The following is a 27,463-nucleotide window of genomic DNA, read 5'->3' as shown; positions in this document are numbered from 1 at the left end:
GAAAGCTTTTGACAATGTTGACTGGAATACTCTCTTTCAAATTCTGAAGGTGGCAGGGGTCAAATACGGGGAGCGAAAGGCTATTTACAATTTGTACAGAAACCAGATGGCAGTTATAATAGTCAAGGGACACGAAAGGGAAGCAGTGGTTGTGAAGGGAGTGAGACAGGGTTGTAGCCTATCCCCGATGTTATTCAATCCGTATATTGAGCAACCAGTAAAGGAAATAAAAGAAAAATTCAGAGCAGGAATTAAAATCCATGGAGAGGAAATAAAAACTTTGCAGTTTGATGATGACATTGTAATTATGTCAGACAGCAAAGGAAATGGAAGAGCAGTTGAACGGAATGGACAGTGTCTTGAAAAGAGGATACAAGATGAACATCAACAAAGGCAAGACGAGTATAATGGAATGTAGTCGAATGAAGTCAAGTGAGGCTGAGGGAATTAGATTAGGAAATTAGACACTTAAAGCAGTAAATGATTTTTGCTACGTGGAAAGCATAACTGATGACTGTCGAAGTAGGGAGAATATAAAATGTAGACTGGCTATGGCAAGGAAAGTGTTTCTGAAGAACAGAAATTTGTTAACATCGAGTATAGGTTTAAGTGTTAGAAAGTCATTTCTGAAAATATTTGTATGGAGTGTAGCCATGTAGGGAAGTGAAACATGGACGATAACTAGTTTGGATAAGAAGAAAATAGCTTTCGAAATGTGGTGCTACAGAAGAATGCTGGAGATTATGGAGATTAGATGGGTGATCACATAACTAACGAAGAGGCACTGAATAGAAATGGGGAGAAGAGGAATTTGTGGCACAACTTGACTAGAAGAAGGGATCGGTTGGTAGGGCATGTTCTGAGGCATCAAGGGATCACCAATTTAGTATTGGTGGGCAGCGTGGAGGGTAAAAATCGTAGAGGGAGACCAAGAGATGAATACACTAAGCAGATTCAGAGGGATGTAGGTTGCAGTAGGTACTGGGAGATGAAGAAGCTTGCACAGGATAGAGTAGCATGGAGAGCTGCATCAAACCAGTCTCAGGACTGAAGGCCACAACAACAACAACAACAACAACAACAACAACAGCCATATTTACTCAATAGGAGATGAGAAACTAAATCCTGCTTAAATTACTCTGCCTGGCATGAAAAGTTACCGTATTTACTCGAATCTAAGCCGCACTCGAATCTAAGCCGCACTCGAATCTAAGCCGCACTCGAATCTAAGCCGCACCTGAAAAATGAGACTCGAAATCAAGGAAAAAAAATTTTCCCGAATCTAAGCCACAACTGAAATTTGAGACTCGAAATTCAAGGGGAGAGAAAGTTTTAGGTCGCACCTCCAAATCGAAACAAAGTTCGTCTAATTGTAATATGAGACACAATTTAGGTCGAATTAATGACGATACAGCTGCAGTAGTTTGGTTCGAGTCATAAGCTTAGCAGTTACGGTTTACCAGGTAGCCATTGCTACGCGTCACGCGCTCCATCCGTATTTATACGGATATCCTTCCTTTTTCACGTGCTTCGTCTGGTTTGAATTGATTGCTTATTTTTCTTTGATCTGATAAGCGCCGTTTTCTTTGTTATAGGTGTTTACGTCACTCTAAGCTGAAAATGCATTACTGTACTGTGTCATGCATTGGTTGTTGCATTCTGATAGTGCGTGTTTACAGCCTGTCGCCACTCGCAGCGTGGCTTGCTTTTGTGCGCGCTACCGCCGCTTACAAATAAAAAATAGAGAGGAATCGTCTCATTAGTGAAACATTCGTTGTTACTTACACTACTGCTTTCTTTGATAATAATCAACAAGAACCAAATAATAGACTGCGTATGATAGATGATGTTCTGAACGAAATTTTAGCGAAAATTTTTCTCCGTTTGAAAATCTTTGCAGGTGTCTTTAGTTCATTACATTCTGCACAGAAATTAGAGTCATCTTAGATTTAAAAATCTAGTCAGTTGCCGTGATTCATTTCTGACTGTATCACTATCAGGCATAAGAATAATACGAATATAAACATGACATGATATGTATATTCTTCCGCGTTTGTTGTTGTCTCACTCTAGTTTCGTAGTTTATTAGGCAGACAGGATTTAAATGAGATAGTAGCGAACACGAAACAATACATGGCAAAATGTTTATATTCATATTAATCTTATAGCGAAGAGAATACTGCATGTGATTCACAATTCATAAAAGTTCCTATTAACAACCATCTCTTCTCACAGGTAGGAAAAAATTCAGAACGTAGAGTTGGCCATATTGACAAACATCCCAAACAGTCTTGCCAGTCGGATTTTCGTAGTACATTGAAATGCTGCTACATTCGAAGATCAACAATACAGAATTTGTATTTACTACGTTGGATAATGTACCAAAATACAGTGGTCGAAACTCTGGGCGGAGGAAAAAGGCTCGTCTTCCATTTTTTTTTTTTTTTAATTTATTTACTGACGCAGAGATTTTGGTGCCAGTATTTATCGTTGTGCCTACAAAGCATGCCTGTGTAGCGCTACATATATTTGACGGCAGAAGTTAGTTTTCGCGGCACAAACCAACATTTTTCAGAAATCCCGCTTGCTTTGCACTCGATTCTAAGCCGCAGACGGTTTTTTGGATTACAAAAACCGGAAAAAAAGTGCGGATTAGATTCGAGTAAATACGGTAAGCACCCAAGTGCCATGGTTGGATGGTAATATAACTTTGTGCATGTTCGCGTCATTGGTAGGCATGTAAATGATTAGAATTGCAATTCCCTCTGAAAGGTAGAACGGCCACCTGACTGCTATAGAGTTACTCGTGTTTAATGTTGTTACAAGGCCTGGTAGGGTATATAAGGTGTGTGAACCATGTCAGATGTTGAGTGTTCACTGTGAAGCTTAGTTGTCTGAGAAAGCCTTATCAGCACCTGGCAGTCTGAAAGATGTCTCCTTGTCACTCTCCATTTGACAGGCTTATTGAACGATGAATATCCAGATTTGTGGGGCATTTAGATATGACAGTGACCTAATGCTGAACAGCATCAGAAAGTGGATGTAGGCATTCTCATCACCAAGGTTCTGGGTGACGACATCTGACTACCACATGAAAGGAATGTCACTTTGCACACCAAGCACATCCTTACCATTTCACATTTGCACTTGCCATTAGAGAACACGTGATGGACTCTTCACAACATCCTGCATCATCCCATACCATTGGTCAGACACTAGCAGTAGACAGAATAGCCCCACGCACAGGCTGCCTTTAACAGCACAACACAAAGAGCTGTGTTTTGGAGTGGGGCCAAGACCAGGAAGCATGGGCTGTTGATGAATGGCATTGCATTTTGTTGGTGGTAATCATTGTGGCAAGATGGAGAGAGGTCCCACTCTGCCAATGTTAGGGAGAGGCACAATTGTGTTACTCTCAATGTCACAATGTGGAGAGCCTTCACATATGACATCAGATCAGGGCTCGTAGTGATACGGGGAACTTGATGGCACAGTGGTAGGTTGTACACACTCTTTGTCCTTGTGTGTTACCACTCAGGACAGTATTGTGGTGCCATTTTTCAACAGCACAATGATTTCCCAAACATAGCCTGTGTCTCAATAACCATAGGCACGATTTTGAGGTACTCCCACGGACAGCAAAAGCCTCAGATCTGTTCCCAATAGGACAGGTGTGGGACCATCTCCGACGTAAACTCCATCTCAGTGTCAGTATCCAGTATATGAAGAGTCAGCTACATCAATTAAGAGCCAGCTTTATCACACCCAAAAGGAACAGAGCATGCATCCAGACTAGAGTGGAAACAATGTCACAGTAATAAGTGAGCTCATATTACCAAGTTATCTGTAAATTTGACTATTTTGTAAATAACGAAATAGTGCCACATACCCCGTCAATCCATGAAGCTTCATTTTGTTTCGTCCTCCTCTTCTGGACCACCCCCCCCCCCTTTTTTTTAAGATAGTGTACTCTTTCAGCCTTCATGAACTCCAACACTGAATAGTAACGTCAGTGACACACATTATTTATTATGTGTGTCAGTGAATGGACCTTTTACTCAGCAGCAAAGTGCGTGCTGTTTTGAAACCTACTGGTGGATTAAAGCTACATGTCGGGCAGGGACTCAAACTTGGATCGTGTCTTTCGCAGGCAAGACTTATCTGCCAGCACAGGCACAATGTAATGATCTGCCTTCACTGTTTCATTATTTCCAGGAGTTCTACTTCTGCATGATATTCAGGACTTCTTAAGTTGGCAAGCATGAGAAGTACAGGCAGAACTGAAGCTGAGAGGGTCAAGTGACAAGTTGTGTCTTGGTAGCTCAGCTGAACATTACCACAGAAGTTGAGCTTCTGGGCCCGAGTTCCAGGCCAGTATCATTGTCATTACTCACTGGTTAACCTTATTCTTAAAGAGTAGATAATTATAGTGAATATGTTCAGTGGTTTACCTTAGTCTTAATGATTAGACAATTATAGGTGAACACGTTCTTAGAAGTTTTGAAGCCTAAACTATTTACGTGCAAACCACCTTTCCACAGACATTTAAAACTCAAAAATTTCTTAGGATTTACGAATATTGCTACTGACATACACAGTGCTGCTTACTCAAATGGTTCAAATGGCTCTGAGCGCTATGGGACTTAACATCTCAGGTCATCAGTCCCCTAGAACTTAGAACTACTTAAACCTAACTAACCTAAGGACATCACACACATCCATGCCCGAGGCAGGATTCGAACCTGCGACCGTAGTGGTCGCGCGGCTCCAGACTGAAGCGCCTAGAACCACTCGGCTACAATGGCTGGCGCTGCTTACTCCTTTCCAACCCTACTTTTCAGCCAGCAGCATATACCAACACATTATTACTATATGGGAAACATATTTGTGAATTGACTGTTATAATTAGGACAGCTTTATATGAGAAAGGCACAAAATTGAGCCCATCTTAAAACTGTTGGTTACAATCAATAAAAACTGCTTTTGTACAGCTTTTTACAGTATTTCTCTCTGGTACTGGTCCTGGATGAAGTCAACACTTCCTGTTATGTATGTAATGTCAAGTAAGTTAAAGGCCACCATCAAGAAAGAATGAAATATTTTACTTCCACTACTGCCAGGGCACTTTGAGGAAGCACAAACCCCTGTTATCACTCAAAGCCCAAATGCACTTATATCCAGCATTACCATCATAATAAATCTTCTTCTTCCTTGCTGTCACATTCAATGCATTTAGGAACTTTAGGGTAATTGAACATGTATCAATAATTATGGATTTCTGTAGTTATATATATAAGTTTGGATGTAGCTGTATTACATTGATGTACTGGTGGATATTGTGTGGTATGACTCCTGTAGTTGATAGTATAATTGGTATAATGTCAACTTTATCCTGATGCCCCATGTCCTTGACTTCCTCAGCCAGTTGGATGTATTTTTCAATTTTTTCTCCTTTTTTTGTATATTTGTTGTATTGGGTATGGATATTTCGATTAGTTGTGTTAATTTCTTCTTTTTATTGGTGAGTATGATGTCAGGTTTGTTATGTGGTGTTGTTTTATCTTTTATAATGGTTCTGTTCCAGTATAATTTGTATTCATCATTCTCCAGTACATTTTGTGGTGCATACTCATATGTGCGAGCATATTGTTTTATAAATTTATGTTGTAAGGCAAGTTTTTGATGTATTAATTTTGCTACATTGTCATATCTTCTGGGGTATTCTGTATTTGCTAGTATTGTACACCCGCTTGTGATGTGATCTACTGTTTCTATTTGTTGTTTGCAAAGTCTGCATTTATCTGTTGTGGTATTGGGATCTTTAATAATATGCTTACTGTAATATCTGATGTTTATTTTTTTTATCCTGTATTGCAATCATGAATCCTTCCGTCTCACTGTATATATTGCCTTTTCTTAGTCATGTGTTGGATGCGTCTTGATCGATGTGTGGCTGTGTTAGATGATACGGGTGCTTGCCATGAAGTGTTTTCTTTTTCCAATTTACTTTCTTCGTATCTGTTGATGCTATGTGATCTAAAGGGTTGTAGAAGTGGTTATGAAATTGCAGTGGTGTAGCCGATGTATTTATATGAGTGATTGCTTTGTGTTTTGCTAGTTTCTGCGCGTTCTAGAAAGAATTTTCTTAAATTGTCTACCTGTCCATAATGTAGGTTTTTTATGTCAATAAAACCCCTTCCTCCTTCCTTTCTCCTTAATGTGAATCTTTCAGTTGCTGAATGTATGTGATGTATTCTACATTTGTGGCATTGCGATTGTGTAAGTGTACTGAGTGCTTCTGGTTCTGTGTTACTCCATTTCATTTCACTACTCCAAATGAATAGGTATAGCATAAGTATTTATAGCTTTTGTCTTGTTTCTTGCTGTCAATTTTGTTTTCAGTATTTTTGTTAGTCTTTGTCTATATTTTTCTTTTAGTTTTTCTTTAATATTTGTATTATCTATTCCTATTTTTTGTCTGTATTCTAGATATTTATAGGCATCTGTTTTTTCCATCGCTTCTATGCAGTCGCTGTGGTTATCCAATATGTAATCTTCTTGTTTAGTGTGTTTTCCCTTGACTATGCTATTTTTCTTACATTTGTCTGTTCCAAAAGCCATATTTATATCATTGCTGAATACTTTTGTTATCTTTAGTAATTGGTTGAGTTGTTGATTTGTTGCTGCCAGTAGTTTTAGATCATCCATGTATAGCAAATGTGTGATTTTGTGTGGGTATGTTCCAGTAATATTGTATCCATAATTTGTATTATTTAGCATGTTGGATAGTGGGTTCAGAGCAAGGCAGAACCAGAAAGGACTTAATGAGTCTCCTTGGTATATTCCACGCTTAATCTGTATTGGCTGTTATGTGATATTATTTGAATTTATTTGGATATTAAGTGTGGTTTTCCAATTTTTCATTACTATGTTTAGGAACTGTATCAATTTAGGATCTACTTTGTATATTTCCAATATTTGTAGTAACCATGAGTGGGGTACACTATCAAAAGCTTTTTGGTAATCAATGTATGCATAGTGTAGCGACCTTTGTTCAGTTTTAGCTTGATATACCACCTCTGCATCTATTATCAGTTGCTCTTTACATCCTCGTGCTCCTTTGCAACAGCCTTTTTGTTCTTCATTTATAATTTTGTTCTGTGTTGTATGTGTCATTAATTTATGTGTCATGACTCAAGTTAATATTTTGTATGTTGTTGGTAGGCATGTTATGGGGCAATATTTTGCTGGGTTTGCTGTGTCTGCTTGATCTTTAGGTTTCAGATAAGTTATTCCATGTGTAAGTGTATCAGGGAATGTGTATGGGTCTGCAATGTAACTGTTAAATAATTTAGTTAGATGTGAATGTGTTGAGGTGAACTTCTTTAGCCAAAAATTTGCTATTTTATCTTTTTCAGGGGCTTTCCAATTGTGAGTAGAATTAATTGCTTGGGTGACTTCATGTTGCAAAATTATCACTTCAGGCATTTGTGGTATCATCTTGTATGTATCTGTTTCTGCTTGTATTCACCGTGCATGCCTGTTATGTTGTACCGGGTTTGACCATATGTTGCTCCAGAAGTGTTCCATGTCTGTTATGTTTGGTGGATTGTCTATTTTAATGTGTGTGTTATCTATTGTCTGGTAAAATTTCTTTTGGTTTGTGTTGGATGTTTGGTTTTGTTTCCTTCTATTTTCTCTTTTTTTGTATCTTCTAAGTCGTTTGGCCAATGCTTGTAATTTCTGCTTCTTTTCATCTAATTGCTCTATTGCTTCTTGTTGTAAGATTTTACCTAACCTTTTTGGTTTTTTTTTCTGACATTTCATTTCCTATAAATTGTGTTAGCTATCCGACGTCTTTTCTCAGTTTTTCTATTCTGATCTGTAGCCTGTGTTGCCATGCTGGTTTTGTGGGTTTCTTCTGTGTGTTGGTTGGTTCTGATCTCTGCCTAGTGTGTATATTTAGTGTAGTGAGTGCTCCTATATAAACCAGTAGTTGTAACGCTTCCATAGTTGTTTTTTCATTTATTTTGTTGTGTATGATTGTGTTGATAGTTTTTATTGTTGTTTCGACTTGTGGGTTATTTGGCGGTCTATGCAAGAATGGTCTAATGTCTGTATTTGTGTCTTTGTATTCTATATACACTCCTGGAAATTGAAATAAGAACACCGTGAATTCATTGTCCCAGGAAGGGGAAACTTTATTGACACATTCCTGGGGTCAGATACATCACATGATCACACTGACAGAACCACAGGCACATAGACACAGGCAACAGAGCATGCACAATGTCGGCACTAGTACAGTGTATAACCACCTTTCGCAGCAATGCAGGCTGCTATTCTCCCATGGAGACGATCGTAGAGATGCTGGATGTAGTCCTGTGGAACGGCTTGCCATGCCATTTCCACCTGGCGCCTCAGTTGGACCAGCGTTCGTGCTGCACGTGCAGACCGCGTGAGACGACACTTCATCCAGTCCCAAACATGCTCAATGGGGGACAGATGCGGAGATCTTGCTGGCCAGGGTAGTTGACTTACACCTTCTAGAGCACGTTGGGTGGCACGGGATACATGCGGACGTGCATTGTCCTGTTGGAACAGCAAGTTCCCTTGCCGGTCTAGGAATGGTAGAACGATGGGTTCGATGACGGTTTGGATGTACCGTGCACTATTCAGTGTCCCCTCGACGATCACCAGTGGTGTACGGCCAGTGTAGGAGATCGCTCCCCACACCATGATGCCGGGTGTTGGCCCTGTGTGCCTCGGTCGTATGCAGTCCTGATTGTGGCGCTCACCTGCACGGCGCCAAACACGCATACGACCATCATTGGCACCAAGGCAGAAGCGACTCTCATCGCTGAAGACGACACGTCTCCATTCGTCCCTCCATTCACGCCTGTCGCGACACCACTGGAGGCGGGCTGCACGATGTTGGGGCGTGAGCGGAAGACGGCCTAACGGTGTGCGGGACCGTAGCCCAGCTTCATGGAGACGGTTGCGAATGGTCCTCGCCGATACCCCAGGAGCAACAGTGTCCCTAATTTGCTGGGAAGTGGCGGTGCGGTCCCCTACGGCACTGCGTAGGATCCTACGGTCTTGGCGTGCATCCGTGCGTCGCTGCGGTACGGTCCCAGGTCGACGGGCACGTGCACCTTCCGCCGACCACTGGCGACAACATCGATGTACTGTGGAGACCTCACGCCCCACGTGTTGAGCAATTCGGCGGTACGTCCACCCGGCCTCCCGCATGCCCACTATACGCCCTCGCTCAAAGTCCGTCAACTGCGCATACGGTTCACGTCCACGCTGTCGCGGCATGCTACCAGTGTTAAAGAATGCGATGGAGCTCCGTATGCCACGGCAAACTGGCTGACGCTGACGGCGGCGGTGCACAAATGCTGCGCAGCTAGCGCCATTCGACGGCCAACACCGCGGTTCCTGGTGTGTCCGCTGTGCCGTGCGTGTGATCATTGCTTGTACAGCCCTCTCGCAGTGTCCGGAGCAAGTATGGTGGGTCTGACACACCGGTGTCAATGTGTTCTTTTTTCCATTTCCAGGAGTGTATGTCAGCTAAAATTTTTCTTCTATATCTAACATGTGTGTTACTTCGAGTTCTATCTGTGCTTGTTCTGGTGGCTGTCTTAAGATTTCGTTTTCCTCTGATTGTTTAATTGATGCGTGTTGTTCTTTGTTTGTTTGCTCTGGGATGTTTGAGTCCATTACTGTATTTTCTTCTTCTTCTGATTGCACATTATTTTGTTCCAGTGTTTGTTGTACTTGTTGTTTGACGTTTTCTAATTCTGACTGGGGTATCCTGTTATTTTTTATTATTACACGGATCTGATCAGCTAGTCGTCGTTCTTTTAAAAATTTTAATTCTGGGTATCTGATAATAAATGTTGTGTATACTTGTGATCTGTATCCAGTTGTGTTGGTTCCTAGGTTTGTTGCTTGGTAATAACAGAACATGAGGTGTTGATTAACTTCATCTGACCATCTCATCCTCTGTCTTTGTTTTCCTTCTAGGGTGGTTGCAGGAAGCATATCCTGCAAAAACCTCTATTTGGATTTAAATCATTTTGCAGTTGGCTAGCAGTGTCGTTACCATTGTGGGTGGGCATAGGGTTCAAACGTCATCCCCGACCATGACGGCGCTTGTCCGAAGCTTCTTTAGTTCTGTCCTGAACCAACTCATCACACTAAAAGGGGGGTTAGCCCTATTAGTGGTTTGTTCTTTTCGTCGCCTTTTACGACTGGCAGAACATACCAGAGGCCTATTCTTTTCCCGGGCCTCCACGGGGGTATTATTATTATTATTATTATTATCATTATTATTATCTTCTTTCACTTTCTCAGACGTTAAGTCCGGTTAAAAATGGAGTGACGCGGACCTTGATCAAGCGTCACTTCCTTTTAACTGTACGGTATGTGTTATATTGCATTTAGGAACTTTCGGGTAATTGAACATGTATCAATAATTACGGATTTCTGTAGTTGTATATATATGTTTGGATGTAGCTGTATTGCATTGATGTACTGGTGGATATTGTGTGGTATGACTCCTGTAGTTGATAGTATAATTGGTATGATGTCAACTTTATCCTAATGCCTCATGTCTTTGACTTCCTCAGCCAGTTGGATGTATTTTTCAATTTTTTCTCCTGTTTTCTTTTGTATATTTGTTGTATTGGGTATGGCTATTTCGATAAGTTGTGTTAATTTCTTTTTTTTATTGGTGAGTATGATGTCAGGTTTGTTATGTGGCGTTGTTTTATCTGTTATAATGGTTCTGTTCCAGTATAATTTGTATTCATCATTCTCCAGTACATTTTGTGGTGTATACTTGTATGTAGGAACGTGTTGTTTTAAAAGTTTATGTTGTAAGGCAAGCTGTTGATGTATTATTTTTGCGACATTGTCATGTCTTCTGGGGTATTCTGTATTTGCTAGTATTGTACATCCGCTTGTGATGTGATCTACTGTTTCTATTTGTTGTTTACAAAGTCTGCATTTATCCGTTTTGGTATTGGGATCTTTAATAATATGCTTGCTGTAATACCTGGTGTTTATTGTTTGATCCTGTATTGCAATCATGAATCCTTCTGTCTCCCTGTATATATTGCCTTTTCTTAGCCATGTGTTGGATGCGTCTTGATCAATGTGTGGCTGTGTTAGATGATACGGGTGCTTGCCACGTAGTGTTTTCTTTTTCCAATTTACTTTCTTCGTATCTGTTGATGTTATGTGATCTAAAGGGTTGTAGAAGTGGTTATGAAATTGCAGTGGTGTAGCCGATGTATTTATATGAGTGATTGCTTTGTGTATTTTGCTAGTTTCTGCGCGCTCTAGAAAGAATTTTCTTAAATTGTCTACCTGTCCATAATGTAGGTTTCTTATGTCAATGAATCCCCTTCCTTTCTGCTTAATGTGAATCTTTCTGTTGCTGAATGTATGTGATGTATTCTATATTTGTGGCATTGTGATCGTGTAAGTGTATTGAGTGCTTCTATGTATGTGTTACTCCATTTCACTACTCCAAATGAGTAGGTCAATATTGGTATGGCATAAGTATTTATAGCTTTTGTCTTGTTTCTTGCTGTCAATTCTGTTTTCAGTATTTTTGTTAGTCTTTGTCTATATTTTTCTTTTAGTTCTTCTTTAATATTTGTATTATCTATTCCTATTTTTTGTCTGTATCCTAGATATTTATAGGCATCCATTTTTTCCATCGCTTCTATGCAGTCGCTGTGGTTATCCAATATGTAATCTTCTTGTTTAGTGTGTTTTCCCTTGACTATGCTATTTTTCTTACATTTGTCTGTTCCAAAAGCCATACTTATATCATTGCTGAATCCTTCTGTTATCTTTAGTAATTGGTTGAGTTGTTGATTTGTTGCTACCAGTAGTTTTAGATCATCCATGTATAGCAAATGTGTAATTTTGTGTGGGTATGTTCCAGTAATATTGTATCCATAATTTGTATTATTTAGCATGTTGGATAGTGGGTTCAGAGCAAGGCAGAACCAGAAAGGACTTAATGAGTCTCCTTGGTATATTCCACGCTTAATCTGTATTGGCTGTGATGTGATATTATTTGAATTTGTTTGGATATTAAGTGTGGTTTTCCAATTTTTCATTACTATGTTTAGGAACTGTATCAATTTAGGATCTACTTTGTATATTTCCAATATTTGTAGTAACCATGAGTGGGGTACACTATCAAAAGCTTTTTGGTAATCAATGTATGCGTAGTGTAGCGACCTTTGTTTAGTTTTAGCTTGATATGTCACCTCTGCATTCTTCTTCTTCTTCTTCTTCGTTTCACCCAACTTTGCGGTACGTTGAATCAATCACTTCTGTGTGTTCTGTGCCTTTCTTTTCGCCCAGTACTGCTTCATTCTTTCTGATCTTGCTTTTCTTTCGTCATCAGAGATGACAATCGTTCTTTTCTTTCTATTTTGGAGCTGGAATCCCTCTTTTCTGTCTTTGCTTATCATTTTTGCGGTCCTGTCTGTGAGCATTTTTTTTGTGATGTGTAGTTCTCTTAAGTCTTTCTCTGTTTGGATAAACCAATTTGATTTGGATTTTTTATTCCTGAAGTAGTCAAACATTCTTTTTGTAAGTCTATTTGGGTTCATTTTGAGAATGTGCCCATAAAACTCAATTCTTCTTTTCCTCATTGTATCCTAAAGTTTTTCTGTGGTTTTGTAGAGTGTTTCATTTTTGGTATGAATTAGTTTGTCGTTATGAAATTTGGGGCCTAAAATTTTTCTCAATATTTTTCTTTCTTTGATCTCTAGCCTTTCAATTGGGCCATGGTTAGTGATAGATAATGTCTCAGCTGCATATAGTGCTTCTGGTTTAATGACAGTGTTGTAATGTTTTATTTTTGAATTCCATGAGAGGGACTTTTTATTATAAGTATTTTTAGTAAGCTGAAAGGCTAGTTCAACTTTGTTTCTTCTTAATTCTATTGCTTTTTTCTCAAGGGCGTTCCAGCTAATCCATTCACCAAGATATTTGAATTCTTTAACAATTTCGATCTTTTGGTCTCTTACTTTAAGATATTTCATTGGCTTTTTTATATTTGTGATTATTTTGGTTTTTTCAAAAGAAATTTTAAGGCCTATTTTCTCTGCTTGTTTCTGTAATTCGAGGATCTGTTCTTTGGCTTCTTCCCATGTTTCAGCTAGTAGGGCCATATCATCTGCAAATGCTAGGCAATTAACCTTGATGCCTTTGTTTTTTGTTCCTAGTCGGATTCCACTATTGATTTTCTTGTTCCATTCTCTTACTATTTTTTCTAGGGCACAGTTAAATAACAATGGAGAGAGTCCATCACCTTGTCGTACTCCAATTTTTATCTCAAATAGGTCTGAGAGTTCTCCCATAAATTTAATTTTGGAGTATGTGTTGGTGATGGTTTCTCTAATTAGGTTTGTAGTTTTATTGTCTAGGTTCAATTCTTTTAATATGGAGATTAGAGATTCCCTGTCTATGGAGTCGTACGCCTTTTGAAAGTCAATGAATGTGATGACACACACTTTTGCTCTCGATTTTTGGTAGGCCATAAGATTTTTGAGGTTTAGAATTTGTTCTGGGCAGGATCTTCCCTTCCTGAAGCCTGCCTGGTATTCTCCAAGTTGACAATCTAGCTGGGGTTCTGCTCTGTTCAAAAGGACTTTAGACAGTATTTTGTATGTTACGTCAAGGAGCGAAATCCCTCTGTAATTGTTGGGGTCTGTTCTGGATCCCCTCTTATGAATTGGGTGAATGAGGGCCATCTTCCATTCATCCGGAATTCTTTCTGTTTTCCATATTTCTTCAAATATGTTTTGGAGAGATTCTATGGCATTTCTATTGACATTTTTCCACAGTTCAGCTGTAATTTGGTTCTCTCCCGAAGCCTTATAGTTTTTGAGATTCAAAATGATTGATTGTAGTTCCTCGACGGTGGGTGGTTCTGAGTTAGGACTTGTTGAAGTTGAGTTGCTGAAATCCATTTTTTCAATTGGTTCTTTACAGTTGAGAAGGTTTCTGAAATATTCCCTCAAAATTTTGCAATTATCCCTGTTGTTGTGTGCAATATTACCATTTTTATCTTGTAATTGGAGTGTCGGTGGGCTGTACTTGGTTATTTTTTGTTTAAAAGTTCTGTAAAAGCTCCTAGTCTTGTTTTTGTTGAAGTCTTCGTTGATCTGCAAAAGGAGTTGATCTTCTTGTGCTTTTTTAATTCTTTTGAGGTTTTTACTCACTAGTTTTCTTACACTCAGGAAATTTTGCCTATTATATTCATTTTTCTGAGATTGCATCTGTTGCCATGCTTTCTTTCTTTGCTGAATAAGTTTGTCACATTCCTCTGTCCACCATGCGTGTTTTTTGATTTTGGTTATAGGTGCTATTTGTTCAGCTTTGGTTAGTAGGCTTTCCTTCATTTGATCCCAATTTTGGTTCCTTATATCTTGAGTCGCGAGGGGAAACTCCTTCGAATTCATTATCTTTTCTGGATCGTATCTTCTGCTTTTGGGTTTACTGTTTCTATCTTTCCTTTTGGGGATAATTTTGAGTTTTATTTTAGAAAGATAGTGATCAGAATCCAAGTTTGCTCCTCTGAGTACTTTGACATTTTGTATTTTTGTATGGTGTTTCCATTTTATCGCCACATGATCAAGTTGAAATTCACCCAAGTGTGGGTTTGGTGAGGTCCATGTCTTCTGTTTTCTGGGTAGTCTCTTAAAGGCTGTGGATTTCAGGATCAAGCCATGCGCTTGGCAGAGTTCTACTAATCTGACTCCATTTTGGTTAGTTCTATTGTGTGCTGGGTAGTTTCAAACAATATTTTTTTATTTCTTCTCTTTTCCTACTTGAGCATTGAAGTCCCCCGTAAGTATGATGTTGTGTTTGTCTGGGATCTTTTGCACCACGTCATCTAGTTGTTCCCAAAAACGTTCCACCTTTTCCTTATTTTTCCTATTGTCTTCATTTATGGGGGCATGTGCATTCACAATTGTGTATACTCTATTAGCAGATTTAAAAGTGAGTGTGGAGAGTCTTTCCGATTGTGATTGAAAGCTGATAATGGAGTCTAAAATACTTTTATCTATTATAAAGCCCGTTCCGAGGTGGGGTGTGTTTTTCATTATTCTTTTGCCTACCTTTCCTTTGTATATTCTGAAACCTCCGGAATCAAAATTGTTTTCATCTATGTATCGAGTTTCTTGTAGTGATGTTATGAGTATTCTATGATGTTTGAGGGTATCTGTAAGATGTTTTAATTTTCCTGTTTTTAAAAGAGAGTTTACATTGAAAGTAGCTATGTAACTTGTTTTTTTACATTTCAATTTGCTTGATGTCTTATCATGTCCCGATTCATCTCTGTGCAATGCTGCAGACTCCCCAGAATCCGATAGTCTGCTTGCGCACCTTGGTGCGGTGGATTGTCCACCTGGGGTAATTTGTTTCACATTACACTCTTCCATGATTGATAGTATTATGTAAGGGGTGACTCTTCGAGCCACAAATTTACAACCACGGTTGTTAGCCCTGGAGGTTTTTCCCAGCCGCCCCTAACCTGGGGAACAGACGCTGACCAAAGACCGCCCAATGTGAGACAGTCGCCTTTGGATTTCTGGTCCTGTGTTGGTCCACGGGTGGTATTTTATTTCCCACCTACCCTACATATCTGTAGAGCTTTCCCCTATCCGCCACCTGGGGACGCGCCCGGTAGGGGAACAGGTTCCCCCTCGGGCACCTCTGCATTATTATTATTATTATTATTATTATTATTATTACCTTCACTTTCTCAGACGTTAAGTCCGGTTAAAAATGGAGTGACGCGGACCTTGTCAAGCGTCACTTCCTTTTAACTGTACGGTATGTGTTATATTGCATTTAGGAACTTTCGGGTAATTGAACATGTATCAATAATTACGGATTTCTGTAGCTGTATATATATGTTTGGATGTAGCTGTATTGCATTGATGTACTGGTGGATATTGCGTGGTATGACTCCTGTAGTTGATAGTATAATTAGTATAATGTCAACTTTATCCTCATGCCACATGTCCTTGACTTCCTCAGCCAGTTGGATGTATTTTTCAATTTTTTCTCCTGTTTTCTTCTGTATATTTGCTGTATTGGGTATGGATATTTCAATTAGTTGTGTTAATTTCTTCTTTTTATTGGTGAGTATGATGTCAGGTTTGTTATGTGGTGTTGTTTTATCTGTTATAATGGTTCTGTTCCAGTATAATTTGTGTTCATCATTCTCCAGTACATTTTGTGGTGCATACTTGTATGTGGGAACGTGTTGTTTTATTAGTTTATGTTGTATGGCAAGTTGTTGATGTATTATTTTTGCTACATTGTCATGTCTTCTGGGGTATTCTGTATTTGCTAGTATTGTACATCCGCTTGTGATGTGATCTACTGTTTCTATTTGTTGTTTGCAAAGTCTGCATTTATCTGTTGTGGTATTGGGATCTTTAATAATATGCTTGCTGTAATATCTGGTGTTTATTGTTTGATCCTGTATTGCAATCATGAATCCTTCCATCTCACTCTATATATTGCCTCTTATTAGCCATGTGTTGGATGCGTCTTGATCGATGTGTGGCTGTGTTAGATGATACGGGTGCTTGCCATGTAGTGTTTTCTTTTTCCAATTTACTTTCTTTGTATCTGTTGATGTTATGTGATCTAAAGGGTTGTAGAGGTGGTTATGAAATTGTAGTGGTGTAGCCGATGTATTTATGTGGGTAATTGCTTTGTGTATTTTGCTAGTTTCTGCTCGTTCTAAAAAGAATTTTCTTAAATTGTCTACCTGTCCATAATGTAGGTTTTTTATGTCGATAAATCCCCTTCCTCCTTCCTTTCTGCTTAATGTGAATCTTTCTGTTGCTGAATGTATGTGATGTATTCTATATTTGTGGCATTGTGATCGTGTAAGTGTATTGAGTGCTTCTAGGTCTGTGTTACTCCATTTCACTACTCCAAATGAGTAGGTCAATATTGGTATGGCGTAAGTATTTACAGCTTTTGTCTTGTTTCTTGCTGTCAATTCTGTTTTATTATTATTATTATTATTATTATTTCTTTACTTTCTCAGACGTTAAGTCTGGTTAAAAATGGGACGTGACGCGGACCTTGATCAAGCGTCACTTCCTTTTAACTGTACGGTGGAACAGGGTGGATAGATAAGGGGATAAAATGAGGTTAAACTGAAATCCGGTTTTCGACTAGGTGGATAATGAGCAGCATTGTCAAAGTGGCTCTGACCAGAGCTACAGCATGCAAAAAGTCCAGCCCACATGTGCTAAGGAGGGGTGGCAATATGTAACCAAGGGGTTAGAGACACTGTAGGGGAAGATACAGATGAACTATAAGAGAGAAAGAAAACAGGTAAAAAAACTCGATATAGCAACGAAGGACGTATATGGAGATGCATATCATTCCACAGACTGATGTGTTTTCCTACATCTTCTTACCAGTGAATGAGACTCGCAACTGGGAATTATAAAAGAAGATGTCACAGGTAAAAGTGCAGATATTGTGCAAGGTTATCATTTCTGTATATGCGTGGTGCGTGAATCCAAAGACAATGCATGTCTTCCAAATGGGATGGTATCTGCAGAGACTTCAGGAAAGGAAATACCTGTTCAGACGCAAAAATTAACCTTTGTTGTTCTTGACAATTATGATTCTGAGTGTGGGTATAATATATTGAGTCAGGATGCTGTTCATGTAAATGTGTTTACGAATGTTTTATAAGTAATGACTGAAATCCAAAAAGAAATTTGACGGAGACTTGAAATGTGCTGTAAACAACCTTAACAGCTACACAAGAACAAATGATTCTGAATCTTAGAACAAAAAAAAGGTGCCGTGGTTCAGAATAAAGGCAAACAAGAACTAAATTAATATCTGAGATTACATCTCAGGTAACAGAACAAAAGGGAGCCATGTTGCAATACAAATACAAATACTTGTATTAAAATGTTCATCAGATTGTTGAGATGTTGAGTAGTTGAAGCCATTAAACAATGCTAAACCTGTGGACAATGTTCTCATTCAGAAATTACTAGAATGGAACACACATATATTCACACTGCAGTACCAATACAATGTAGCCGAGAGTGAGCGAGAGCAACAGAGAGAGAGAGAGAGAGAGAGAGAGAGAGAGAGAGAGAGAGAGGGGGGGGGGGGCGCATTTGTAGGAGGGGCTGCTTGTGTCTTCTTTGTATAACTTGTGCGATATCTGTGAAGGCTCTTTTGATGGGATTTAATGAATTGTGTGTGGATAAAAGTAATGGGATTAATTAAACTGAGTCATCGTTATTTCTGTATTTCCACTTAGCCTCGATCTACCCAAACTTGCCTCATTGAGGCCCGTGTAGTATCATACCTTTGTTTAGTCATACTTTATCAACTAGCATTTATTGTGTATTATTCTTTTCTAACAGACTTACCAAGAATTAACCTAGCATTGTTAAGTTGTTATTCCATGTGAAGGAAGTGCCTCAAAACTTACCAATTAGATTATTTCCTTTATGGCAGATCAGTTCTACATATAGATACCAGTTTTTATTGAAGATCAACATTGTAAAGAAAAGAAAGATTGCTACCTACCACAAAGATGACACTTTAAGTTGCAGATCGACAATTAAAAGACACTTCCACATTAGCTTTCAGCCACAACCTTTATCAGAAAAAGAAAGAGAAACATGAGCACATTCATTCACACAAGCAAGCAAACCTCACGCACGCATGACTGCATCACCGGCAGATAGGACTAGCTGGTCCGAGCTGCACGAGATGGCAGTCGTGTGCATGAGGTGTGCTTGTTTGTGTGAATGCATGTGCGTGTGTTTCTTTTTCTGACGAAAGCTGTGGCTGAAAGCTAATGTGCAACTATCTTAACTGTTCCCATCGGCAACTTAATGTGTCATTTTTGAGGTAAGTAGCAATCTAGCTTTTCCTTACATTGTTGATATTCCAACCTGGAGTTTCCATTGTTTTAGATTTTATTAAACTGCATTTTTTTCTGTCATAATGGCTGCACAAAAAGAAATATTCTAATGAAAAGCTACAATGAGTATTTGCATTAATATCACTTACTGGCTCTTCTTTGATGTCTATTCTGCTGCACAGTGGGACTGCCTCTCTCTCTCCTGTGGATTCCTGTAAGAAGAGAACATGCCAGATAATTTAGTAAAATCAGAGCGCTCTCTCTCTCTCTCTCTCTCTCTCTCTCTCTCTCTCACACACACACACACACACACACACACACACACACACACACACACACACAAAAATCTCACCATGCAGGAGAGTCATCAAGGATGTGGAATGAGTCAAGTCAGACAGCTACTACTGTCTACTTTTATAACATATACTGACAACAATTTCTCACTAATGCTAGTCTACTCTAACTAGTAGTTGTGGAAATTACTTCTGGATTATTTTATACAACTACACTAGGAGAAAAATCAGCTGCTTCCAAAAAAGGCACACCTCCTTCTCTCATACCACTCATCTGCTGTTTTTAAAGGCATTTACTTTATGCACACCAGTACCATTTGTAAACAGTCAAAATTCTGTTTAACACATCTGAGTATCCAAATATTCTGATAAACTGTAGGTGTGACTAACAAGGTATTATGAGGAAACACAGTTTTAGGTACAGTTGCCCCTGTTGAATCTTTCATTGGATAAGCTTCAGCCCAATGAGAGAAACAATCATCACTGCGAGACGATATTGGTATCCGTTTGATGGTGGTAAAGGTTCAAAGACATCAATACAGACATACTCAAATCTTTGAATATGAAAGGTAAAGTGCCAAACAGAGCTATAATGTGTCAACTTATTCTGGTGTTATGTTTAGCATTGCAATGGAAGAGAAATGCTTTGCAATCTTCCTCGATACTTGACCAAATAAATTCCTCTTCCGCTAGCTGTGCAGTATCGCTGAATACTGGATGAGATAAACTGTGGAGAGAGGAAACTGCTTGCTGATGGTAATCTGCTGTAACAAATGAACATGCTTATGACACAGATATGTCACAGTATGACACTACATTCGAGACTGTTATCTGAATATGTCAGAGTTGTAAGCTCTATGGTGCTTTCAGGAATGTCTTTAGTTAGTTGTCTGTGACAGCATGTGCCAAGAAGGCAATCGTGTTCACAACAGCATTAATGAGACACAGGTCATTTGCTGGTCCATTCTGTTAACCATCAACATACTGAATATCTATGATGAACTGTGTGATGCAGTCTGAATGCTGTAACTGGCACGATAATTCTTTGTCTGGCTTCTGACAGAAGGTAATAATCTGTCACTGAAGAAAGTCAGAGATTGCCACTAATGTCAAATATGTTGTTGTAATACAGCTCCAATCACAGCTGATTGTGCATCTGCCCAAGCAGTGAGAGGTGTGCCTGGAAGGGGATGAGCCAATATGGCATCCTCAGCAACAGCAGCTTATCCTCTGATGAAGGATGCTTCCTTTCATCACTCCACTGCAAATGTCTCTTGGTTTGGGTGAACTTTTGAAAAATTCAATGAGAGGTGCTACCACCAATGCACAATTGTACCCACGTCATCGTTAAAAATTTGTCACATCCCAGGGACAGTATACTGTCATTCACATATTCTTACGGGTTGTGCAAATATGACACTTGGCATTTACCACTTCAAGCATAATAACATTAATAGCACTTAATGCATTTAAACTTTTCATTAAGTCTAATATGACAAAGATAGAGCTGCATCAGTTGAAGCATTATTTTGATTATTTGGAAAGATGATCCGATACCTACTCATACTCTTTCCCATGTTACAATTGCCGAATTAGACAAGGAAATGTTATTGCAACCATATTAAATGTTGCGTGAAATCAATAAATTTCATGTTGCTTTCCTCTTTTCCGTGTCACTTATATTCTGTTTCAGGTAGTACAAACTGGGGACTATTAACTAAAATTTCTATTAAGGAAGCTTCATATTCCAAAACATATTCTATCACACATTTAAACAAGCAAATGTCTGAGTTAGTGTCTACATGTGCAAATGAGAGAGGGGAGAGAGAGAGGGAGGGCAGGAGCAAGGAATAGGGAGGAAGTGTGACAGAGAAGATTTAAAAATATAGATCTAAAACAGAAGTATGTCATTTCCTTTTATGTTGGGGATGAAATATGTAGAGGGAACAAAGAATCTGTAATTAAGTGAAATTCAAGAGAAAACTACTTCAAAGATAAGAGATTTAGTACATATATGACTGACTACTTGTAAAAAACAATGTTGTTTAAGACACCCGTATCATCCTAATGGGAGAAGGGCGGCGGGGATGAGAAATCTATAAGCCAAAATAATTAAATATGACAAAATTAGTATTTAAACCACAGTTTTTGTGGGTTCCGGGGTGATTAATGATTCTTGATGATGTTTAACGCATTACGATTGAGGTGTCAATTCAAAGAAGTATGGCGAAAAGCATAACAGCAGAGCATTTGGCAATATGGCTGATAAGAGGGCCAACTATTAAATCAAGCACTAGAATCTGTGGAGCAATTGGGATTAGTACTTGCGCATACATTATTTATTATTTGGGTTTTTGAGTTTTGGGGGTTATAGTTCCACTTTTCAAAGTTGTAGATGCGGGTTTTTGGTGCAGATAGCTGCAGTTGAGCTATAAATTACTTTGTTTTGTTTTGTTTTATGGCATGAAAACAACTGGAGTCATACGTGCCCAGGTCAAGGTTGAGCTATAAAGGTCACAGAAAATGTCTGATTCCACTTTTCGAAGTTGCAGGTGTTGGCTTTTTAGTAGTGATATCTCCGGTTGAGCCATATAGGTCAAAGGAAATGTCAGATTACATTTACTGGGATTATAGGTGTTGGTGTTTTGTTATCAATAGCTGCAGTTGCGCTATACAGCTCAAGGAAAATGTCCGATTCCTGTGGTTTTGTTGGGGTAGCAGAATGCTGTAATTTAATTTTTTTTATATATTAATAGTTTTGGGACAGTGATATGTTTTTTGTTGTTGTATATTTAGCTTGTCCCTGTCCTAAACCCCCCCCCCCCCCCAATTCACCACAGTTGTCCTGTTAGTTTCATCTTATTTTTGGAATAAGACATTACTGTCTCATTTTTATTTTTGGTCATGTTTGTTGGCATGTGTATGTAGTGACATTGTTGCCATTTTGTATACGTTGGAAATAGTCATTTCCATCATATTAATGACGTCATGGGCCAAAGCAGATGTGTGGAATCGGATGCTTCTGTAATGCTCAAACCTTCACTTATCCTAACTATCAAAAACTAAGTCCACAGTGCAACAAAACAAAACTCACTCACACAACTAATATCAAAAACATAACCTGATCCAATGTTAATGATACCAATCAATCACGATACAACACATTTACCTAACACTAACAAGAATAACCTCAAAATTCATGAGGACTTGCATCATCACCTATTTTGATACACAAAAACTATACAAACGTAAACACACACACACACACACACACACACACACACACACACACACACACACATACACACACCACACACACTACAGTTATACATAAATACTTACCAAACCAGGCCACTGTCACATAAATCTAGGCTTCTGCCCTTGTAGAAGAACTAAAGTAAGTGCAACCAAACTTAGTACACGTGGGACTACAGGATTAAGAAATCTTGCAGTCCAATGGGAGGGTTGGAAAGTGGTGACATGTTTATATTGTAGGAATAGGAGAGAAAAGCTTCTGCTCTACAATTTCTATTGTGTACTTAATGGGAAAGAGATATTAAAACCAGTAAATCATTCGCAGAAACATAGAATATGGTAATATTAAAACAGGAGACTTACCTATTCGTATTAATAACTATCTCATAAATGCAACTGGTGCATTCAGATTGAAATTCACAAATTCAGAAAAAAAGTATTTGAAAGTAGTTTGTAGCTTGAAAATGGCTTCAATAAATTATTAAGTGTTAAAGATGGTAAAAAGCTTGAAGCCAAAAATGTCTGGAGCTTTGCATGAAGTGCTGGTATCTGTCTTCATAAAAAATTTCTTCACAAACTGCAAGACCCACATTGTCACTTTATCATTCAATAAAGGAGTGTTTCCCAAAAAGTGAAGCTATTACTTAAAAATGGCAGCAAGTACAAGGTAGAAAATCACCGACGCATATTACTCCTCATTTTGGTCTCCATATTAGAGAAATTGTTGAAGCAGAGAGTCAACAATTATGTAAAGAACAATGATGCACACAGTTACAATACAAGAAGGAAAAAAGACATTCATCACTCCACATTAAAGCCGTCTTTAGCACAAAAAGGGGTACATAATGCTGCAACAAAAAATTTTGATCACTTAACCACTGATATAAAATTCTCACAAAGTAAAATTTGAAAACAAACTGAGAAAGTTTCTCCTTGACAGCTTCTTCTCCTCCTTAAAAGGAAGAATTTCTATTACTATAATGTGTAAAAGGTGCAGTGTAGGAATTACCAACTCACATCTGTATTTTTTGTAAAACCTCGAAATGTTCAGAATGTAACCATATGTATAACTCAGTTTGTGACGTGAACATGTGACCCCCACCCCCACCTACCCTCACCCATACATGAAGGCTGGCAAGGAGATGTGGAGGGGAAGGGGGAGGGGAGGGAGAGAGAGGGGGGGGGAGGGAAGGAGGATGGAGAGGTAGAACGAGAAATAATTCAGCAAAATATGTTATTCACACATGCCACTAGTATAATCATAATTGCTCCAAACAAATCCCTGAACATAACTGATGCAAGTCCTGAAGTAAGTTGTTCAATGCCAAAAGATTGACAGTCTACATACATCAAACTACCTGCAATTTGGGAAACATATATATACAAAACTGTTGACATTAACTTAAATTATAGAGACTGCATAACAAAGCTTGCACCGACTTAATTCAATCTGTTTTACTTTAAGAAATGCCTGAAACATTTGCACCACAGAGTTGTCAGGATGGCGTACTTTGATCCTTTGGTTATGTCCAGTTCCTCTTAACATGCAAATTATTTTGGAATTGTCACTACCCCATTTACAACCAGTTTCTTTGTTACAGAAAATGGCAATCTGAATAACAACGTACATTTTACACACACACACACACACACACACACACACACACACACACACACGACACATTTTAATTACCAGGACCAAATCAGAAATTTGCAGGCTAGGAAAAATAAACCACAGCTTGCTATACACAGTGAGAAAAAAGAATTCATGCATAAAGACATGCGAGGTGTAATAATTTTAAGCTTTACAATAGACTGCCACCCTGCATCAGACAACAGAAGATGAAAATAAATTTAATCCAGATTTCAAAAAATTATTTTGCAGCAATGATAGCACATAGCATTTATTTGGATATGTTTATATTATGCTAAAATTGAAACTACAGGGTATTTCATCTGTATAAACTGCTAATATGTTTACATATCTAAGACAACAGCTGTCTGATATAAGTTTTTTTTTTTTTTTAAAAAAAGAATTACTGTTATGTATTAAACATCTGGTGCATAGAAAGTATAAAGTGTTAACTAGGAAAATCATTAGAACAGTTCATGAGCTACCAACACACACTTTTAGAAGGAATCTGCAAAGCATCAGCTGGAATAAGGTATATGAGATAATGAATGTTAATTCTAAGTTTAATCCATTTCTAAGTAAATTCTCTCCTCCTTGAACAACTGTTTCTCAAGGTAAATTATGAAATATGGCACTATCAGTGTATCAAAGATATCAGAGTTAAAAAGGTATTTAAGTATCAAGCAGCAGAAAGAGAGAACAAAAATAAAATGAAAACAACAGAGTGTAACTTGAAAGCAAACAGGAAAATCTATCAAGGAACAAGATGATCTAGTAATTAAAGATAAAGACCAATTGGTACAGGACACCAAACATACAGCAGGCCCTTCTAACACTCAGTTTCTAATTATAACCGAGAAACATGGTGCAAGCCAGCTTGTAATAACAGGGGGGTACGGTGCTGCAGAAGACACTTTTCCAAGATTAATCTTGACAGCAGTTGCTAGCAGGTCATTTACACTGTTATTGTATATTTCAAACTTGTGAATACTAAGACGTGCTTAATTTACATTATGTATCAGTATTCAACCACAAACTACTAATAGCTTCATTTTTAATTAAATGTGGCAACAGTTTATGAATGTTGGGTAGCTGGATTTTCAGGCTCATTGTTTTAACACTACCCAGTCTCACAAACAAACAAAACCATTTCCAGTACAAAAACGTTTGTTCTGCAGTAACAAACTTAAAGAAAATGGGGTGGGTGTTAATATTTAGAAATGTTGCGTAAAAGTACACAGAAATCTGATTACAAAATTAATGGCATGTTTACACATTAATAACGTCACACTACTCATAAATAACTGCTTCTCTGCCAATTTTGACTCAAATATCTCCTCTGGATTATAATTAATTCCAATTTCAAGCCAGTCCTGCCAAGGCTATCGTTGAACTCGCTTGACAGATTTCGGCCCTCCACTGAAAGCTTAATAAAAACTGGAATTATCTTTTTATTTTTTTTTATATTGAGTTAAAAGTCTTCACAGCTTAGTTGTACGTTATTGGATGCGTCAGCACAGTTTCTATCTGTTAGAATATGGTCGGAAGTTGACCACGGGTCTGCTCGGCGTGTATGACGTAGCATGTAAATAATGGTCTTCCAATGTCTTCAATAGTATATTAAATTTTATATGTTGCTTTCGTATGAACCGTATAACATTATTTTACTTTATGTTGCACGCGTCCTAGTCAGTAGAACATTATACATATATTACTCTCACAAAGGTGTACTGTTAAAATTGTGTTACTCTTCAAAAGAATAAGTGGGGGGGGGGGGGGGGGGGGTATTTTCATAAAATCGTGACAAATATCTAACGTCCACCGATGAAAATTGCACACAATTCATTCAACAGTTATTATATACTCACCATATCCAATACGAATTGTTTCAAAAAGTAAATCACGAGCGCTTATTCAACAATTCCATTTATAATGTAACTCCTGTCACATCTTTGCCAACAGCACACGACCTATACTTGACGTCTGATGTCTATTGTTTACGGTTTAGCCGAACTGTATGACGGGGATGCCAACAGGCTGCTGTCAGTGTTATTTAGGGTATATGCTGCAGAGATGATGCGTTTTTATAGTGTGTTACAAATGATGTGGATTTCATTAAATAAATATTGTGTACATACATCGTTACTATACAACATATCAATGATAAAAATTCGTATTTCGTTGCATAGCAACATATATCTTTGGTGCCATGATGGTATACCGGCAGGATAATGAATGACAAACAAACGCATATGGATGTGTGCGTAAATGTTTGCTTGACCTGAGCAGATTTAAAAATGAGTTCGTATTTCGTTGGCAAAAAAGTTAGCGACCTTACTTCTACAATGGAAAAGCGGTGGCAAGTGTATTAAAGTAATTGCTCAATATCTTAGACGCCTAATTTGATAGTTATTCGGACCGTTTCCACCTGTATTTGAAGAGGTCAAGTATCAAACCTAACTGATGGTATCGGCTGTTAGTTTCATATATTTCCACCATTAATTGTGTTAGAAGTTGAAAATCATTTTCCGTATTTTGGTACAATATTATAAATTCATTTGAAGGCAGCATTTGAAATAGGAGTAAGTCAAACGGGCTAAATTTTGCAAAGGGCCGTGCGCAAGCTGCGCTTGCGTGCGGTAAAGAGCAAAAATTTGCACTTCTACTTAAAGCTGCACTGACATTTTTAAAGAAGATCCTGACAAATTTGCGAGGCTTAAAACTGCAAAGTCCATTGGTATTCACTTCCAATTACGGTTTTAATCGTTCAGAGTAAACATTAATTTCAATACCTTTAAAATAACCGCATATTCCGTGGCTACTTTCAACGTTCTTTTGATGATACGTTTACATCTCTGCCTAAGTTTATTGTGGAAGTAAAAGGCGTTATGGTACTGAGAGATGACGAACTGGTACGTAGTAGCGTGCGTTCGCAACTCGACTTCCTAATTAAAATAGTAATGCATAACATAATTTCGTGTACATGTATCCAAAAAAACTCATCAGAGAAGTTGGCAAATGTGCAGTGCACAAACTGCGTAGGCAAAATGTAGCGCATTGTGCTGCTTATGCTGATTTAGTTTATTTTATCTGTTTATTTACGTATTTCGTGATGCATGTTGTGGAAAAATGTCATACGAAATAGAGCGATTCAGTTTTACTAATTAGTTGTGGTTAAATTCTATACTATAATGTAAATAACACTCATCAGTTACGTATTAACCTAAGACTTTGGTTCTGCTTCAGATAAATAAAGTATTTAAATATGCAAAGAGGGAAGGAAGATTGGGCGCGGGGTAGCCGTGCGGTCTG

General features: G+C 38.3%; 1 protein-coding gene across 3 annotated transcripts in view; it reads right to left on the bottom strand.

The window, feature by feature from the left end:
• The window catches only part of LOC126425304 (putative zinc finger protein 727), a 198,400-nt gene extending 172,110 nt beyond the window's left edge, over positions 1-26,290 (bottom strand). Inside the window, exons 1-2 of one of the 3 annotated variants that reach the window (XM_050088281.1) lie at positions 26,020-26,290; positions 19,120-19,182 (exon numbers count right to left, since the gene is read on the bottom strand). In XM_050088281.1, the coding sequence (XP_049944238.1) occupies positions 19,120-19,182; positions 26,020-26,022 (66 nt within the window). In that variant the 5' untranslated portion in view covers positions 26,023-26,290. The remainder of the gene's footprint in view (positions 1-19,119; positions 19,183-26,019) is intronic. The other 2 variants (XM_050088282.1, XM_050088283.1) reach the window with 2 other exon arrangements.
• Positions 26,291-27,463: the final 1,173 nt, after the last annotated feature.

The sequence above is a fragment of the Schistocerca serialis genome, chromosome 10 (genome assembly GCF_023864345.2).
Source record: "Schistocerca serialis cubense isolate TAMUIC-IGC-003099 chromosome 10, iqSchSeri2.2, whole genome shotgun sequence".
Lineage (NCBI taxonomy): Eukaryota > Metazoa > Arthropoda > Insecta > Orthoptera > Acrididae > Schistocerca > Schistocerca serialis.
Note: the sequence above shows the minus strand (reverse complement) of the source record. Positions and strands in the feature narration are given on the sequence as shown.